At 38.5% G+C, this 20802-nt stretch overlaps 1 protein-coding gene across 3 annotated transcripts in view; it reads right to left on the reverse strand.

Annotated features, from left to right (window-relative positions):
* The window catches only part of PARG (poly(ADP-ribose) glycohydrolase), an 81726-nt gene that overhangs the window by 12628 nt on the left and 48296 nt on the right, over positions 1–20802 (reverse strand). For 2 of the 3 annotated variants that reach the window (XR_010610760.1, XM_065670791.1), the window contains exons 14-16: positions 16015–16093; positions 15098–15206; positions 11680–11785 (exon numbers count right to left, since the gene is read on the reverse strand). Coding sequence is in view for 2 of the 3 variants with exons in the window: in XM_065670791.1 (XP_065526863.1) it covers positions 11680–11785; positions 15098–15206; positions 16015–16093 (294 nt within the window). In the remaining variant the exon portion in view is untranslated. Of the gene's footprint in view, positions 1–1277; positions 4716–5450; positions 5580–11679; positions 11786–15097; positions 15207–16014; positions 16094–20802 lie in introns of those variants that run through there. The other variant, XM_065670789.1, reaches the window with a different exon arrangement.

The following is a 20802-nucleotide window of genomic DNA, read 5'->3' on the forward strand; positions in this document are numbered from 1 at the left end:
CAAAAACCCCAAAGGAAGGAAAAACCCTCCCAAACCCAGTTATCCATCCAGAGCAAACACTGCATCACCCTACACTGGCTAATACATAAATACATTGGTGAACTTCATGGAGTTTATAACAGCTTTTGCTGTCCCAAGGTCTGACATCCATCTGTCCGTCCTGTCACAGAAAACTGCTTAGGCCAAGAGGATGTTAGGAACAAAAAAGTCGAAAGTTGTGAAATTCCACTGTCTGAGACTCCTCTATATCCGAGCACTGACACAGGTGGGAAGCCAATGGCTTGCAATTGAGAAAAATGGGAAGAGTCCCTGGGGAAGCAGCCCTTGCAATTGTGCTTTATCCCCAAGGAGTTATCTCCACAGGCTCCAGTGGCTTTTAAGAATTAATAAAGCATATTCCTGAGGATGTTTGCTGATTACAGTTAGACCAGTGACAGCCTGGGACCGGACAGACCAGCAGCAGCTTCCCCACCGCAGGGGCAGAGTGTGAGCACCCTCTGCTACCCCACCACCTGGGATTTACAAGCTCCAACACAAAGGGCATCAACCTTTCCCTACTCAGGCATCATACTACCAGAAGTCTGCCATCTCCAGATTATCCAGCACTCGGCCAAATGCTGCGTACAGAGAACGGTATCACTTTGGCCATTTACATGAGAGTTAAATCTTAACTCAGGAATGACAAACCATGCTTGAGCATGAGCAAAGACCCAGCATGCAGCAGTCAGAGACAGCATCACATCTAAACCCTTGAGAGCAATCAAAAATTGTATTTTATCCTCATTTCATGCAATACTAGAAAAAATTAGTTACTTACTCATTAAAACTTAAGATTTTTGAAAAACAGATCTAAATTTTCTCATTAAGGAGGATGTCAGTTTACAAACCATGCAAACATTTCTGCAGCATATTCATTATTTATGTATTTTGGAGGTTTTATTTGCTTTTAGTTATATTTCCTTCACTAAGTTCAAAGAATAATCAAACACTTCTCACCAAAAGCAAGTCAGAAAATAGCATTGAAATGTCTGCAAATGGCCATACACACGTGTGAAATCTCACACTCATGCCAGCACCCGTCCAATTTGCTGTGGTTACTTCCTCTTTCCATCACTACACAGATGGGAGTAACCACTAAAATACTGTACAGTAAGAGCAAAGTTAGCTATACATGTCAAAATTTACTGCTAGAAATCTCTGTAGTATTGTGCCATGTGCTTTCAAATGTGCTGGAATTTCTGCCCTGGGAAGTACATTACAAGACAATGCACACAGTATTGCTTCAGTCAGAATTTTTTAATCATATTCCTACAAAATCATGTAAACAGTAGCATACAGATCCAGAAAAATCAATATAATATAATGGTGCATAAACTGTAAGTTTAGAAGAACGTCAGGAACACTTGAACGGTTTATAAATTAATATATACAGTAATGGGTACTCATCATTAGATAAGAACACCTCAAAACTGAGGAATTTAGGTGCAAGAGCTGTTAAACTACAGAAGTGCTCCAACACCACACGTGACTATGACGCAACATTGCAATCTACATGACTGCCCGTTGTTCGTATTAAGCATTCAATTTGGCTACTAAAAAGTATAAAACAAAAGTTTTGGTAGGAATCTTATTTTTATTGGAAATCATATAGCAAACATCTCTAAAGTAATACAAAACCCAAGAAGGGGACTACTGCATAAACAGGTTTCTAGAAGAGTGGAACTGAAGCTCAGTGGGCTGCACAAAGAGATCTTCGGCATCTCCATTTCACACTACTTCAAATAAAGCACCAAAAGGCACCTCCAGCTAAAGAAAACATTTCAGGGAGTTTATAAACAGAGTGATAGGTGGAGGAAAAGAGATGCAGAACACATACTGGGCTGATGCAAAATTCCTGCTCCCACATGCAGCATTCTGGGCAGTTTAGCTCTTTATTGAATTAGAAAGTCATGAGAATATAACACTGTTGCTCATTTGTTAACTCCGGGCTATCCAGAGTTAATCCCCACTAAACCAAGAAAAATATAATCTTCAGCCTGTCTGTAATCAAAGTCATATTCAAAATGTTCTTACAACATTGCCCTTTACCAGATCAGGGACACAAAGCAGAATGCAGGATGTATCACTCTTACTCAGATGACACATCATACAGAAAATAAGTTCTTTTCCTTTTCTCCTGTCCATACAACCGTATTTCATGGGGGGAAGGAAGGGGGAATGTAAAGTAAGCCTATCCTAAAGAATGATCTCAAATAAAAGACAATCTTCCCCATCAGGTACCAGTGAAAATATAAGCTGCATGAAACATAGCATTATCCTGGAAACACTTGACACTGCAAAAACTCTCTTAACCAGATACCCTATAATATGATCTTCAGAGAATCTTTCCAAAGTTAACTATATTTTTCTGTTTCTAGAGCTGAAGTGCAATTTTATGCCATCTTATTTTGGGACATTTTTCATACCTGACCAATCTCAATGAAAATTAATATTGCATTAATAAAGATGTATTTATTTACAATAAAGAGGAGATCATACCCAGCCACTTCAGGCTTTTTGCTGTATTTCCTTCCAGTTGTTTCAGAAAAAATTCTGTTCACCTTTTCTGTAGGAAATCCTGAGTAGTATGGTGAAGGAGGTTTGGCAGATAGCACCAATTGTCCATCACTTGTCTTAATTAACAGGGTACATTTATCATCGGCAATGCCTCTAGAAGCACTATTGCAGCCGAACCTAAACGCTCAAAGAAGAGATTTTGACAAAACACTGTTATTCCTATTGCCAGAATCTGAGCCAACACTGGGACATCAGGAACAGAAGAAAAGATTTCAGCTAACTCTGAGGACACAAGTTGCAAGCACAGAAAAACGCCTGAAAAGGTAGCCCAAATCTTTTCCTTGTAATGGGGGGTGGAGAAAACTACAGCTGGCGGGAAGAATAGGAAGAAACCCTTGAACTGCTGTCACCTTCCAAGCAACATGCTTCCAAGCTGCTGCACAGCATTAATGCCAAGGTGCAGCACTCCAAAGGTATTTTATAAATGACCCAAACTCTTTGCTATTGCTTCCACCAGAGCAGCTCCAGCAGCAAGTGCTTTATGGTAGGCCAGACTGCCAACAGCTTCCAGTATTTCATTACCATGTTGTGTTTTAGGCTTGGAGAGGTTTTATCTGACATTAGCCAAAAGGATTTGCTGATACCAGAGGCTTAGCTCACTACACTTTCTGCTGCAGTTTTCACTTGTATTGCTAAACTTGTGATAGCAACTATGACAGACCAGAAACTCTAACACAGAAGAGGCTAAACTTAGCAATTTGAGCTTAAACTTAGACTGGGTTTAAACCATGAATAGACAAGTTTCATTGGATTGACTCCATACATAAACCTGGAGAAGTTTTATCACAGATGTATCTGCAGTTTTGTGTAAACTGTTAATGAACTACAGCCACACTAGTTTGGTATTCACAGAGATAATAACAGAACAGGTTTTATACATATTTTGCCTTCTCTTCATTGTTGTTATTCCCATGCCTAAAGACACAGGTGCAAACTCCTAACTCGTGTTTTTACCTGTTGCCTGCAGACTTTTCTCCAACTGATACGTAAGTGATTTCCATTTCCTCACTCAAGTTATCCCATAGGGACCTCATGCTCACATGTATGCACATTCCAATAAAGGAGAACTGATACGACAATATGAACACAACTAGCAGACCCTAATTCAAATGATATCACTAACAACAGTGAAGCTTGAGAAACTTCAAATATACTAACGTTGTCCAAGACCTTGTTCAATGTTGTAACAGATAGCACCAACAGAACGGTATTAAAGAGTTTCATGTGAAAACGTTTCTCTCTGCTTCTAACTTTGGTCACATTTCTCATTTTCCCACCCTCCCATACTTTGTTCTTTCTCTACTTCATGCTAACTTTTACACCTGGTTCAATAAAGACCATGCAGTTGTGAAATGCATTACAGCTCCTCCAGAATCTGTCGATTTTTAACCATTTACTAAAAAATTGGGTTAAACCCAGGACACTAAGTTATCAAAGAAAAAGAACAATGATGGCATTGTGGCAGTCTTAAGGAGGTTATCAAATTATGACAATTTTCAGTCAGAATGATCATTACAACACTTCTCTTTAACATCATCCCAAGAGTTACAAGGCTGGCTGTACTCCAGCACTAAGTTTACATGAGAAATCGAGTTACAAGTTCTGAAAAATAAAGGCAATGGAATACAGGTAAATCTTCTGAAGCTCTTCAGCAATCTCTTGACTGAAATACAAAAGTGTTCCAACATGTCTTGCTTAACAAGGTATAATGCAAACCAGATTTACCAAAGAAATCTTTTCTGTACACACATGAACAAGGTTTTCATGTATAAAACCACCAAAAAAAAATTTGTCTCTAAAAGGTGGGGGTTTTGTTTGAGTGTATACATAACTACAAATGCAGTCAATATATATTAAGCCAATTATACCCAGTAATTCACATGATATACCAGAGGGAGGAGATGAACAATATTCTGATCAAATTCAAGTATTTCAATCATCAAAGCACAACCCTTTTTTTTCATCATCATCATCAGTAGAATCTGCATAGGACTCAATGGTGTTGTATATAAAAGAGTAGAGCTTGACATCTGGTCCTGAAGTAGAACAATTTTTGCATTCTTCATTGTAATATCTCAGTAACAGCCTATAAATATCCCCTTTAAAATAAAAAGAAATAATTAAAAACCACTTAAGATCATGTCATACGAAGAATCTATGGTTGCAAATAAAGACCAGAAATGTATGGTCATGCTGAGATAGTGGCTTGGAACATCTCTTTAAATGAGCAGTGAAAGAGGAGGTAGACAACAGTGTAAAGGGAACATGACTGTTTCCAAGTTTGTTCAGAACACACGGTGGGCTCCTCAACTTTCTGCTGAGCTTTCTGCACAAGCTACCCAAACATTAGGCTTGCGTATGTATTACTGACAACATACTGCCAACTACCTAGCTTCGTGCTTCTGTCCCAGACATTTAACATTTACAGTGGGGCAACCGATACACCACTTTTCTTATAACACGTCTGACTGCATCTTGTGGGATCAAGCCAGAACCACTGTAAGACAAACCTGCATCAGGAATGCACAAGCACATTTTCCCTTTTTAAAGCATTCTGAGTTATGTTAAAAACTTTTGCAAACCTTCTGTCTATCATATATATTTCTAAATTCTGGACTGTAATTTCCCAGTGAATTAGAAGAGGATGCTGGAAGTCTTCTAACAGATCAACACTGTACAGCTGACCCTGAATCAGAAGAGTTCCCCACTCTGGAAACAGGTACAAATAAACCCATTTGCTTGTGTTCAGAACTTGATGACAATAATTCTTACTGGATAATTTCCATTTAGAGACAGTTAAGTCTCTTCACTGCATGAGATTTCTTTATGCTCACCAATAGTTTGGCCCTTCTCACAGAGAAAAGTGTGCATGCTGTAAATATCCCGCATCAGCTCCACATCTCCAAAGGTAAAATAGACTACATCACGTCCAGCCTCAGCAGCTGCCAGTATCTGTATTAAGGCTGAAACAGCAAAAAGATTACACACATGAATACAGGATAAAGCAATTTAGTGAAGGGAAAAAACACAGCCTGAAGTTTACAGCAAATAATCATACCACTCATCTCCAAATAAGTGCTGCAAGACAATTTGAACAATGGGTAGATAAGTATTAGTTCCACTTTTAAAACAAAGTAAAGAATACTGGGAACTGCGGCTCAGTGTGGAAGTACTCTGTGCTGGAGTCACTAGTAATAACCACCTTTACTTTCCAGATACACAATGTGTTTTAAGCTTTGGGGTTTGTTTTGGTCCATGCCTACCCCCAAGCAGCTTGCAGCCATTAACAGTCCAATAAACATGCAAGGCAGCACAAATGATCATCTCACATCCTGGTTTAAGCTGCTTGCATCAAGTCACCAATAGTGGGGTAAAAAGCATCCGTTAAGCACATCACAATTTCCATTCTTTGCCACCCTTCAGAAGGAAGGGTGCCAACCTTTCACTAGGTGAGCTACACAAAGCAGGACCTGACCCAACTTTTATCTCCTAAGATGAGACTTAAGGTTCTGCATCCTCTTACTGTGCAATTGAAGGTGTCCATTTTATCTATTATAGAAGTACACAGCATGGAATATGACAGCTCATTCCAACCTATAAAAAGTGAGTGGTGATGCCAGAAATACAATTCAGGTTATTTAACTTCCAGCTTTGTATAAAGCTTAGTGGACCAAGGTGCACCCCAAGTTACAGAATCAACGAGTTTAGAAAAGGCCTTTAAGATCATGAAGTCCAACCTTTATCCCAGGACTGCCAAGTCCACCACTAGGCCGTGTCACTGAGGGCCTCAATTACATGATCTCTGAACACTTCCAGGGACTGTGATTCTACCACTTCCCTGGGCAGCCTGTTCCAATGGCTGAGCACTCTCTCTGTGAAGAAATTTTTCCTAATATCCAACCTAAACCTCCCCTGGCAAAGCTTGAGGCTGTTACCTCTTGTCTTATCGCTTATTACTTGGGAGAAGAGATCAGCCACCTCTTCTCTCCATCCTCCTTTTCAGGTAGTTGTAGAGAGCGATAAGGTCCCCTGAGACTTCTCCAGACTAAACACCCACAGTTCCCTCAGCCATTCCTCAGAAGACTTGAGAAATCATCTGGAGTATTGATCAGTGGTCCAGCTGAGCTAATGACCCAGTGCAATTGGAGAAAGTGGCTCTGGTCCAGCTACATTTTCTCCCTTCTCACTCACTTCCTGACTTTTCTGCAGCTCTCAGGAGCTCATCAGAGCAAATTCCATTCTCCAATCTGGCAGAAAAGTTATATGACAAAAGGGTAAAAGCTAATTGTTTTCTGCTAGATTAGAATTGGCTGAGTGAATTGAGTTGCTCAGAGACAGAGCTGATGCAAGGGAGGGCACCAGATCATACAGTCAGGAACAGGGAAGGGGAGAAGAGAAACCAGGATTCTTTTAGGTGGCACCAAACTTAGAGGAGCACAGCTTTTTCACCAACCAGTACTGCGAGGCTGGAGTGTCACACATGCCATTAATCACACATTCATTTTGGGTAATGTTACCATGGTCTAAATAATGGAGCCCAGCAACGACTTAATCTATTGCTGTTTGCCTTATTTCAGAGCCTATGGGTGCAGTTCCGATATTAATTCTTTCCTTTTCTACCAAGTAGAGTTAATTAAAATGTGACTAATATTGTCTTTGTAAAGATCAATTTTAAATAAAAGTGTGTACGTACTGTATTACCACCTGCTAGTGGAAACTAAATACAATGCTGCTCATAGCTCAGCTCAAGAATATTTCACATTTTTTAAGAGACCTAATAAAATACTGCATTCTTTAATCAAACAACACTCTCGTAAACACATAGCTAAAATTATAAATTACATTATTCACATGTGACATTAATCTCAATCTGGGAATGATATTTTAATCAAACTACTGAAACAGCTGTGGATTTGGTAAAGCTTCAGTAGGTCAGCTTTGAAAGGGTCTAATTAACTAGCTTACATAGGGGAATGGAACCTAATGAATCTTATTCATTGCAAGCAAACAATGCAGCTTCACTTTACAGAAGATATTAAAAACATCCTCCTGTTTATTTTGAATTGCTGTAAATCTTATGAAACAAGGGTCAAAATTTTTGTCAAGAAGCAGGCTTCACAATCTTCTGCGCACCAACGATATATAACACCATGTGATATTTCCATGCTACTGAAAAAGAAAGGAGCATCACAGGAAGAGGTGTCTGGAGGAATTTGGGCCCTCTTGACCCTTGCACATAGCTGGTGTGATCATATTTAAGTCTTCTGGACTTGCACACCTGAAGACAGTACTCACATACTTTCTTCTACTACCCAGCTAGGGTGGTAGAAGCATAATACAAATCCCTCTGGGAACCCAACTATCCTTACAGGCCCTGAATGTTCAGTCCCTTTTATCCAGAGAAAAGGATGTTACCACCAGGGACTCCTGTACTGCAGTACTATTGCAGCAGTGTAGCCAAAGTCCAGAGGTTGGTGCAAGGAAAGCAGCACCAAAGACACAGCAGGGGCAAGCAGAGTAGAACTCCGCAAATGTGGGTTCAGCAATGCTACACTGGGTGAAACACCCAATACTCCTTGTGTCATCGCCTACTGGGTAAGTTCAGAACCGCAGCACTATCGTGGTAGCACCTCAACATCACACACATATGTGAGGCAAGATGCATGCCTTTCTCTCCTTCTACTCGTTTTATAGGGGTCTCTTAAAAGCTGATAGCAGTCCTCCTATTGAACTTTATTTTCTCGGATAAATAAAAACACCAGTTCAGCTAAAGAGCACTTTCTCACTATTGTTAGAAGTTAAATCTATGTATTTGTGAGATGTCTCATGAGATCATCTTAGCATTTTCAATAAAACAGCACTTTTCCAATCTTTAGACAGTTGCACAGAGCCCCTGCAACTAGTAATTGTTAAACTGCCCTCTGGTTTCCAAAAGCAAGACAAGATCTTCCAACTTCTCCCAATTATATAAATATACTTTTTAGTACCAAAAGTCTTAAGTTTATACTAAAAGTTTATCCCTAAGAGAGCTAGAACCTGGCTTGTTTACATACCACATACTCAATTTGTAAAGCCAGATTCTTTTTTTAACTCCTTTAAGACGACTTCAGTTTCTGCATCTTCTGTGACCTTGAGTGAAACCATATTTTATGCACAATCATGTTCCTTTAATTCACAACTAAAAAAAAAAGTGATAGAATATCATAATGCATCATGGCACTTATCCAATTACATTCAATTACATCAAATACTCAGGGGGTTCTGAAGTCTCAGAGATCCCAGATAGGACAAGGGTGTGTATTTAAGAACATTAAACGAAAAAGCAAGACTTTAAGCTACAAAAACTACTTTGTCACTGCAATACACTGTCAAGACTGAGTAGCCAACAAAAGCTATTTATTTGGGTTCGGTAAAACCATGATACCGATGATCTCTGTGATCCAAAATGATTATCAGAGTTTTCTCAGACGTATTTTGAAATGAAGAATTTATGACTCCCTATGAAGTGTAAAAGATTACTCTCCAGTGCAAGATATTTGTTTATAATGAAACGAAACCATTGAGAGAACTTGCAATCAGAATAACCCTATACACCATTAGGACTTATGACTGTGCAGGGGGGGATTTGTGAACTAGAAAAGACTCTGTTTATCACACATCAAATGCAACTCTATTCTAACAAAATGCACATGACAAACTACTGCACTTTTCTTGTAGCTCATAGTTTACACACAAAGAATGAAGCAATAGTAATTCCAGTCAGCATCAGTGCAGAGAAAAATATCACATACTAAACAACTATAGCTACATATCCCATAGCACATCAGTGTCATTTAATTCTCTTCATTGATTTTTCAGAGTCAACTAAGAAATAAAGCCTAGCTTACAAAAATAGTAACTTAAGTGCAAGTTAAACCAATGTCTGTGTTGTGGTTTAAACAGTCAGCCCTAAATCACGCAGTCAGTCTCTCATTCCCCCACCCTTTTTGCCTTCCCCCTGCTCCCGGAGGGACAGAGAGGAGAATCAAAAAGAATGCAACTCCTACGGGTTGAGGTAAGAACAGTTTAGTAACTAAGGTATAACACAAATCACCGCCGCTACCACCAATAATAACAGTGCTAAAGGAAATAACAAAGGAAGAGAATACAACTGCTCACCACCTGCTGACCGATAACTCACCCCCCCTCAGCCCGACAGAGCACCGACCGACTCCTAGTCCAACCCCCACAGTGTCCTAGCCCTTCCAGGTAACTCTCAGTTACATCCTGGGCATGACATGCTATGGTATGGAATACCTCTTTGGTCACTTTGGGTCAGGTGTCCTGTCACTGCTTCCTCCTGGCTTTCCCTCTTCCCTGGCAGAGCATGAGGCTCACAAAGTCCTTGGCCAGATCAAACATTTGAGCAGTAACTAAAAACATCGATGTTATTAGTGCTGTTCCCAGGCCGAAAGTCAAAACCACAGCACCGCACCAGCTACTAAGAAGGAGAAAAATGACTGCTACTGCTGAACCCAGGACAGTCTGTCTTTAAGGTCCACCAAAAGAACAGAAGACATAGATTTAGATGAATTTTTTGTAACAGCAGCAATGCTGTAACTTGCTGTTAAGTGTTAATTCTTGCAAACTTTGGGGGAAAAATTAAGGTTGACCCAAAACCAGAGGAAACGTTATATAAATGAAAGCTCAAACTAAAAACATAAAGTTAAAATAAAACTGAGGGAATATTCAAGTCTTTAAAATGCTCTTGTTCTGCCTGAAATCCACATTCAAGTTACGAAGCACCACATCTCACTATGTATGTCTTTGTCTACATTGAAGACTTTTCTTATGAGCTACCTCACCAAATGGACTCAGCTCTGGTGGTCTTACTCAGTATGCTTCAGTTTTGAGCTCTGACTAATGGGGAGAGGATGTAAAGCACTGCAGTGAGGAATGCCTACCATAAAAGTCACGTCAAGCATTGAACAAATAATGCCTTAGATCAGATGTTCCAGAAAGCATATATTTAAAAAAAAACCAAAACCAAAACCAAACACAGGGTATTACAGTTCAGATCCAAGAGGAGGATTTATGCAAATCAAGGCATTTATTAAACCTTCTTAACTATCATAATCATGTATGATTAGATCCTGCAGTAAATACTACTTTAGATATTGATGATCTGGACTTGGCAGACAATTTTATCTAATGGAAATCAGAAACCAACTGTCAGGAAATCAATGAGCATTAAGAAAAAAACAGATGCTCAATGAATAAAGCACATGAAGAAAGCAAACTAATGAAGCTGGCAGCCTGATGACTGTTTGTCTCAATGTAACTACCTAAAGCTGTTCAGAAAAGCAAATTTTAAATGCTCACCAAATATTTGAAAACAACAAACATGTAAATTTCTATTTATGACTGTATGAATCAGAATAACAATTTAAATGTCAGGATCCATCAGTTCTTGACTTGATGGGGAAAAGTCTCAGATGAAAGTTGGCATGTGATATCTGCTGCATTATAAATACTCCAATTAAAACCAAAAGAACATGAAGTGAGTGATATAGCAGGCATGTCAGGAAAGAAAGAAGCATGTCTGAGTGAATGGAAATTTCTCCAGCAAACAGTAATATATCAAGGAGAAAAACCAACCATTGTGCATTGCCAGCAAGTTTGTGAAGCCTTGCAAATTACCACATACTTTCAACAGCTTTGCAGAGATACAAATTTTAGGCATAATCTTAGACGATTGCTCCAGAAAGGTCAACTGATTTATAAGACTGAGAACTGCAATGAACATTTTCTTCTGTGAACTATTACTGCACATCCCTGCTTTTGAAGGTTTCTGTGCTACACATCCTTGTAAACCCAGCATTTCACTATCATGTACTTACCTCAAACTTTAAACTGAAAATAGCATATAAAAGCAGTGTGCATTTTTATTCAGGCCACATTAATCATGGCCTAAAGATAAAGCTAACAAACCAGTTCTATGGACAGCTTAACTATAAAAAAAAAAAAAAAAGGAATCAGAATCTTATTTGATTCATTTAGACATTAACTATTGCTAGAATTTACCTTTTAATCGGGAGTCCCCTCCAAAGGCACCACATCCCCAGTTTCCTGTGGCTATTGCGGAGAGATGTTGAGGTGGAACATTGGGTCGGAAGAAGCCGCAGTAGGCCTGCAGGCAGACAAGAGTCAGAAGATGAAGTTGACAGGCAATCTGGTGCCATATTCTCAAACAATAAGATGAAAACAAGTATTGTCTTCTAGCAATACCAAATTCAAACTGCTTCAATACCCCACTAGTCTTCCTTTAAATTTAAGGTAAACCACTCAAGAATTTACAGGAAGAAGAATTTTGCCTAATTTGAATCCAAACTAAAAATCAGATACATGTGCTGACTCCTAGGGATTTTATCACAGCTGTAGGAACCTTTTCAGGATAGCCAGAGCAAAGAGTAATTAACAGAAGATTGTACCACATTTGTTGCTTTTTGGCCCCTTTAGCATGCAACATGACAGCTGAACTGCTGTGTCCACTATTACATCAGTAATTTATTTTCTCAAAACTGAAAATAAAAGACAAAATGGCACCTCAGAGTTCAGGTCTAATGCAATAAATGAAGGCAGGGGGAAAAAGAAAAAAAGTGCGTAAGTCACTAAGAAACCTTGAGTAAAGGCAGCTGCTTCCATGTGTTGGAAAAAAAAAAAAAGGATAAATCTCTTTGGGAAGCTTTTCAACAGTACAAAAACATATTGAACAGGTACAATTGTCTGGTGGAACCCCCAGTTTCGCTCAATCTGATCTAAGCTGCAAATTCAGACTTTAGTTTGTCTTAATTTAGCAAGGTGCCATGATTCAGAATTTGCATAAGGAGCACTTACACGTCATCAGGATGCAGCCTCTTGAGCTCTTTCAGGTCAGAGCTATTAGTGTGTTTAAAGACCAAAGCACACTGGTATGAAAATAGTGGGCCAAGCAAGCTAGTTCTCTGGCTGTGTGGACAGTAATTCTTCAAACTCCATCTCCACTTCAGTGAGGGATGGACTGGTGTTGCAGTAAGATGCCACTTTCTTTTCATCTTTTACTTAGCAGGCTTGTATTTCTCAACTTGCCAGAACACAAAGAACAAAAACCTATCTCATCAGACACAATACTGAAGGTAGCAAACACTTGGAAGGACTTCAGCACCAATGAAGAAAAATAACCAAGTGCATGCTCCTGTATGATTTTTCATAGCAAATAAAGGATGAAGATAAAACTAATATAGAAAGAGACATTGCACCCATATTTTAAATAGGTTTCATCTAGGAATACAGGAATATGAAAGCTTACTGTATAGTTTTAAAGCAATTGCTTCCATATGGGAAGCAGAAGAGCTGTTCCTTTTGAACGACATGAATTAATTTGGTTTTAAGTTGTACACCATTTCAAATACGTGGTATCACAAATGATTTAGAAGTTGCACAATGATTACAATTTGTTTTCATATAAAACTGTTACATATAGTTCTCAGTTAACACTGTTTGAAACATACGCACAGCATAATTCTTAGGGAAGCATTTCTTGCCAAATATGAAGCTGTAGCTTTTTGTAATCAGTGACTATCAAAATAGGCTTAATGACATTTGTGAGTGGGTTGGCAAGCCCAACGATAAGTCAGTTGCTCCTTAGGATTTGGAAAATGGAATTTACAACTAGAAGAGTTATTGCTAGTGAGAGTCTTTATTAGGCAATAATCTCAAGGGGCTAACAAGGATGAAACAGTGACATCTCTTTCACATATATCTGCAAATCTTAATGATGAAGTCAGATACAATGACTTTATTTTTCTTATTCTGAACAGCTGACTTCAGCCAATATTAATCTTGTTTTCTGCTTATGGGTAAATCACACACAAGGTCAACCTCAGGCAGCTACCTTTTTGAGAAGACTAACCAAGAGTGAACACCTGGTTCTTTAAGATAAATGCATCTTATAAAGGAGAAATCATACAGGCTTATAAGAAAATACAAGCTGTAAGAAGAATCACTTTAAGTTGTTTCAATAATTTCCTAATGTCTAACAAAATAACAGACAAAAGAACCTCTGGACACCGAGCTGTGTATACTAATACATAATAGACTCGTATTTCAAAGCCTGTGTGCATATACTATGCTTACTGAGTCCTGATTTATTAAATCATAATAGAAAGAGTTAGCATCTTACTCCATCACCTTGTTTTCCCCCACAGGAAGATCTTAGGCTTAATACTAATTTTAAATTAAATGGAAAAACCCCACAATATGTTAAAAAATACTTGATTTGTTAAAATATTATAGGAACTCCAATAAATCTAATTAATTTTTTTGTCATAAACAGAGAATTAACTCAGGCTTAAAATTTTCTTTAAATACCAATCAGTCCTCATCAGACAACATCAGTCCAACCAACACACTATAATAAAGTTGCATGGATCTACCATAATTTATTTTAAAACTCCAACCCTAGTCAATAATATTGAAAAGTGTGGGCAGATCATAAATTCACTAGAGTAGGTAATTTTCATTTTGTACAAAGATATCACTGAAGTTTACAAAATTTATTTACTGTCTTTTTCAGGGCTAATTTCATTAACCAACCTTGAAGAAACAAGCTGATGAATGTTACTTTAGTCAAGGTTTTAAGACTAAATTAAATTAGCTCTTCAGCCCTGTACATCATTTCTGGAGGGGTGGGGAGAGATGAGCTTCCAGGTATATTCCCTTTCCTTCTGAGTATTCGCAAGACACTGCCTTATGTTTGATTTCAAATGCATCCTATACCCCCTATACTACAGAAAGCAGGAGACTTTAATAACAGTAGTATTGTGCTCATATATTTAACACCCTAGCTAACACAGAGGCCCACTGCATCCCCAAACACGGAAGCACACTACACAGACTTTATTGCTAGCATGTTCTGAACCCAAATATAAGCACACTAGTATAGTATAACTGTATAAGCATTCTTGTAATCAACTGCCCAATAAAAATAGCATTGCATTACTACATCATGCCACAGGCCCTTTACTACTTATGCCTTATCCTAGCCATGCAAGACCTTCATTCTGGTCTATAAGCTTTCTTTATAAACATACAAGAATTTACTTTGTGAACTGGAGATAGATACCAAGCATCTCTTGTTAGAAAATGAAATTTATGTGTGGGATAACAGTAAAGGCCTTGAAATCGTTGGCACAGGTTGAAAGACAAGGCCTCAGGCTACGAGCCAACAAAATGCATATCCAAATTTCATTTATATTTTAAAATACCCCTCTAAATAGCATAAGGGATACGAGTCATTCTGTTTGGCAAGTATCTGCTTTAACATTGGACAGCAAAACACTGAAGTACACCTTTTATAAGAGACAGCTAAGCAAGGGCTTCCTTAGCTGAAGATAACAATACCAAAGTATTTTAAGAGGTATTCCAAACATTAGACCGTAGGCCACTTAAAGTAGTTACTGGCCTTGTTGAGCTCTCTTCTAATTTTCTCTGGACCAAACTGATCAAGAAAACGTCTGAAGTGAAATGCATCTATCGCAACAATTTCAGTATAGCGTCGGTGCCATTCATCCCTAAAATTGAAGGAAGAAGAAAAGTGGATGACATTAGTTGTTTTATACTGGCCATATAATCATGATCCAAAATTAGCAATTCCCTGCAGAGCTTCTCTGTTAGAAGCAGCTGGAAAGGTGAGCTCATAACAGACAATGGGGCACTTTTAAAATTTGTGCGTAGGGAATGAAAACAGCATCAAAAATGAGACAGGTCTCTCTATAAATTTAGAAATACACTGGATAGACCTTAGGCATAAACATGAAACAAATCTAATCACACAGCACTATTTAATAAGTACGTAAGAGCACCACAAGGTCAAAGAAATGCACTTTAGCTCTCTCCTTCCAATACTTAAAAAAGAGTACATTGCATATGTTTCTATTCCAAATTAATAATTTTGTGTACACACTATAACAATACTGTCAGAGAAATAAACTCAAGATGTTAGAGCTTTCTATTCAAGTCTATGAGATTAGGTCTTATATTGCCACACATCAGCAGGCATCAGGTACTGCGGCACCTGAGGTATCACTGTCAAACTTCTTGGGACATTACAATCCATGGTTCAGTCAGTATCTTCCAAAAAGTTTGGATTAAATACATAAAACATGTTGATTTAAGAACTGACATATTGGCAGGTATCATTTATTAGCACTAATACCTCATTATTAATATGAGAACTTTCTTAGCTTGTTGGCTCTGAAGAGAGCAGGACCAAATAGTCAATTTCTCTATTAAGGCAAATGCTAGGAAATACTTAAAGCATCAATTTTTCAGACGTATAATATTTATTTCTTCACTTGAAATATTTACGTGGAACTCTACCTTGGGGTCTTATCTTCATGGCTTCTTGCCCACCGGTAAGTTTCTGCATAGCCGGTATACTCACTGTACTGCTCAGTACCTGAAAGAAATGATTTTCCATATTGCACACAAAATATGTACATTTTTTGCACTTGGCACATCTTTCACAGAAATCGCTGCATCTCCAGATGAAGTCACAGCTCTCAGAAGCAACAGAAAATGGAAAATTCATATCTACACCAAGAATACAAATTCTGCTTGTAACCAGTAAAAGCTACTTTTCCACAGAATATGTGTAGCATCCACCAAAGGACATTACAAGTGCAGATCTACATATGCTGTTCGGTATATAACAAGATTTTCAACTTTGCCACTCTCCAGTTCAATAGCTTCTCAATAAACTGCCTGTCATCTTTAAAGTTTTACTGGCTAGTATCTGGTTAACAGACTGTGAGACTTTGCACCACCAGCATTTTGCTTTTCTTTTTTTCAGGCTATTGCCTGTAAACACGATAATAAAATAGTTACCCTGCTATGGAAAGTGTGGCAACCCTACTTCATCACAATTTGGCAAACATCTGGGCTGACAGTTTAGGATGCACGAGAAGAAATATAAAGCGATTCAAAAGAGTATGTGGTGAATTATACATTTATACATTTTACTTTTCCAAGAAGTTTTATTTCCCTAACAAAATTACAATCCATAAGGCCAAAGAAAACCTGGTCAGAAACCAAGCAGATTTCCAACATACCAGTGCTACCCAGTTTGTTGACCTACAGTGCCCCTGAAAGTCCTACAGAAGGATAGGTAGGACTGCTAAGCTTCCTAGTATCTTTATCCAACACACCTCTTCCCCTTATTTTCATTTAATCAGCATGATTTCTGCACTATGGTTCCTGACATGAATTCTAAGATGTCACAGCTTAATGGCATTGAATGGACCAAAAGGCCACTGCTATCAGCTGCAACAGTTGGTACCAAGAAGCTACTTCTGTGAAAGCTCGAGGACCCATAAAACCATGGTCTGAAACATATGTGGCTTCCCCATGAAAAAATCCAGTGGAGTATTTTGGCAAGCATTAAGGGCCGTAAGGAAGTAGCTCATTAAGACCTACAGTCATTTCAGCTATTATGCTGTGCTATGCCATCTCCCTTTCAAAGGTTTATCCCAAGACCAAGAAGGAGGCATTTTAACTGACAGTAAGGATCATAACCTTTCTTGAAAGGCTGCCTTTTACCTCACTTTACCAAACTTGCTTCAAAACCTGGGGATGCACAAAGAAGAAATACTTCTAAAGCAATGCCACAGCAAAATCACAACTTTTCCCTCTGGGTTGAGCTTGCAACAGCTGAATTTCAAAAGTAGGGGACTGAAAAAAATATCCTGTTTGGAAAATTTCAACTCCCAGGTACAGTTTGACATAAGTTATAAACAATAACAGTGAGAACTGTTAAGCAACCCTTTAATCGCAAACAGTGATACCATCTACACATAGAAATGTAACAGAAAAATAGCATTTAGATGTCTAAGTTGACAGCACAAAACATCTGATTACTAAAACAAAGGTAATGCCAACTATTGCATATATCAGTGATAGCCTGAGAATACAAATGTTTCAATTTAAGTTTTTCAATCTCTAAATAAAAATAAAAGTTGAACAATCAGAAACATAAAACTATTCAATTTTAACCTCATCAGACAAGGGAATATGAATGTCTGCTTTCAGTAGTCTCAAGCATAGGAAACACAAGCTGTTAAAACCTGATTAAAATGATGCATATGCTTCAAGACATTTTCCCCATTTACCCAAATTCATTTTAACTGAAAAGACTTATCAGTGCTTCCTTAACTCATCTGCCCTACTACCCACTCATTAGCTATTTACATTTGTCAAGATAATTAACCATACTGAGGACACATGAATTCCACTCAAGGCTATTTTGAGAAGCTGCTATGTGAAATGAGTGGGATGGTAAAAGACTCCTCCTCAAGAATTCACTTCCTGTTACAAAATCAAAGTCCCCAAAATTGTGATGGCAGAATACACCTATATATTTACACACATCAATGTCCTCATACAAACAATAACTGTGAGCAGTTTAAATATTCGCAAGTCAGTCTTCTAATCAAATTGTAGGCTATCAACCTTCTGTAAGGCTGACATGCTTGGAAAAAGTGTTTGAACAAAGAGTAAGAAAAGACAGACTAGGAAAGTATGTGACTTTACTGAGAGCTCTCGTTACAGGACAACCTAGCAGAACTCCCAAATTTGAAAAGGAAGCATTTCCTTTGGTCTCTAGCATGTGGAAAGAAAAGATGTGATTATCAAGACATTGTAACAGGATAGATTAAATGACAGTCAAAGTATTAAGCTGACTTTATCAAGGTTCGTTGTTGTCATTAATTTTTATGGAAGTGCACTGGCTGACGACAAAAGCACCACAAAACAAGCAAATACACACACAAAATGTTTTAAATATATAAAAGTCAACAACATCACACAAACTCTAAACTCGTGTCCCAGAAACCCAAAGTTACTGAAAATCAATAGGTTTTCATAAGTGAAGCTCTGGAAATCTGTCAGACAAAACCAGTTACTTAACTGGCAGCACTTCTGCCTGTGAACTACTGGGATACTAAGTGCAGTTGCTGGGAAAACAGAAGCAGTACAGGATAAATTGGGTGTGTTAATGGTTCTGGTGAATCTTTTTTCTTCCCATAAAATAAAAGGGGTAAAAAAACCAAGCCAAAATTACAGCATAATAGCACAGTTCCATTAGAACTTTAAAAACAAGCTACAAGCCCTAAAAAAGCCTACCTAAAGTCAAAAGTAACATACATATCATTCAAAAATAACATCCTTTATGAAACTTATAATAGTTACAGCATCAGACAAACAGTGAAATTGCCACGTGTTAGTGCTTATGGGACCTCATCATCTAGAAAGAATTGCAACTGTTATTAAAAATAAATTTCTTGGACTCCGTAGTCTAGCTTTTCATTTGCATATGGCCTGTATGGCATCATAAAGTTCCCAGGGATTGGGAAAAATCCCACCATACTGCCCCTCTAGTATTTCTTAAGAAAGAGTAATTATGCCTGTGAAGAGGTAGTACCACTAGCACTCAATGAAAAAGAGTACATGTGAAAAGCACAATGGCAGTGACACTAATACAAAGGCACATTTACTGCAAAAAGTGAAGGGGAGGTCTTCTCTTCCTTTCAGTCAGTTCTTCTGATCCTTATCTTTCGTCACCACTAGTCTTCAGGCTTTCTCAAGACAGTGGCATGATCAGCCTGCTTGCATTGGGTTTGTGTGGTAAGGTTTTGGTAGCTGAGAGGGCTCCTATGAGAAGCTGCTAGATGCTTCCCCTGTGTCTGATAAAGCCAATGCCAGCCAGCTCCAAGACTGCCAAGTCTAAGCCCATGACCATCAGTGATGGTGGTAGCACCTCTGGGATAATGAACTTAAGAAGGGGGGGCGGAGAACCTGAACAACAGTGAGAATATGTGAGAGAAACAGCTCTGCAGATAGCAGGGTCAGTGAAGAAGGAGGGCAAAAGGTGCTCCAGGCACTGGACCAGATGCCCCTGCAGCCTGTGATGCAGCCCATGGCGAGGCAAGCTATGCCCCTGCAGCACATGTAGGTTAATAGAGGAGCAGATCTCCACCTGCACAGGGAGGCTCCCAAGAAAGAGGAGCAGGTGGATCCCCCAAGGAGGCTGTGACCCTGAGGGAAGCCACACTGCTAAATCCAGCTGAAAATCAGTTTTTCCCCTCTGAGTAAATTTTCAGTTGAACCAATTATCTGATCCCATTTACTGCACAGCTAATATGCTTAGAAGTCTCTGAAAATGCATTGCTGAGATGCAGTCAGGACTGGCTGTTGTTCAGTCTGTAGATTTAAAGCAAACATGGAACACAGCTTCATCTGCTCTCAGCACTGCCTGAGTAAACATGAAATCAAAGAGGAGGAGTGGAAAAAGAGAAGGAAAACTGAAAAAAAACTGAATGAAAAACACACTGACACTTATTCACAGCTCTACCAGAAATGCAGCCGTGGGAGTCTTTGGCATTGCTGCAAACATTTCTGTACACAGATGTCTGTGTTGAAGAACTCGACTGTTTGCATGACCAGTTCCATACTTATTATAGCAGTGATCTTAACCAGATACTGTGCAATCACAACAAATCTAATTTCTCTCCAATTTCTCAGACTCTTCTGCAAATTTAAGCTACATAGTTATATCCATTAGGCCACTGAATCAAGATGCATCACACAGAATGTAATTTATCAAGAGGATTGTGAGACACACAGTGGAGACCTGGCTAAGAACCAAGGTGGAAGAACTCCAGGGCTGAAACAAAAATGATGGAATGGCCATTTCCATTAGAGAAGAACACCACATCACAAATACTAATTGCAAAACACTGTAAAGTGCTGAAGAAAACTAAAAGAATATTGCTGCAGTGAAAAAACATCCTCACCTTTATTCCTTCATGTCAAATCATTGGGTTTTTTTTTCAGCGGAATGGAAGGTCTTTGAAAACATTCATTTAGTGTTCCCCCCAATCAGTTACTACAGAGAGTTATAACTGTTCTATGTTTTTACCCTCTCCCCAGAACAGCCTTACCCAGAAGATAATACTCCAACATATTAAACTTGTTATAGCATCATATGCAAAGTACACAACAGAAATCAGAGATGGCCATGAATTTTCTGACTAATTTACTAAAAGGTAATCACAAAAGCCAATTTATCGAAAAGTTTTCACAGAAAAAGCAAAACAGAGTGCAAAACCAAAA

Source organism: Lathamus discolor, chromosome 3, assembly GCF_037157495.1.
Source record: "Lathamus discolor isolate bLatDis1 chromosome 3, bLatDis1.hap1, whole genome shotgun sequence".
Lineage (NCBI taxonomy): Eukaryota > Metazoa > Chordata > Aves > Psittaciformes > Psittacidae > Lathamus > Lathamus discolor.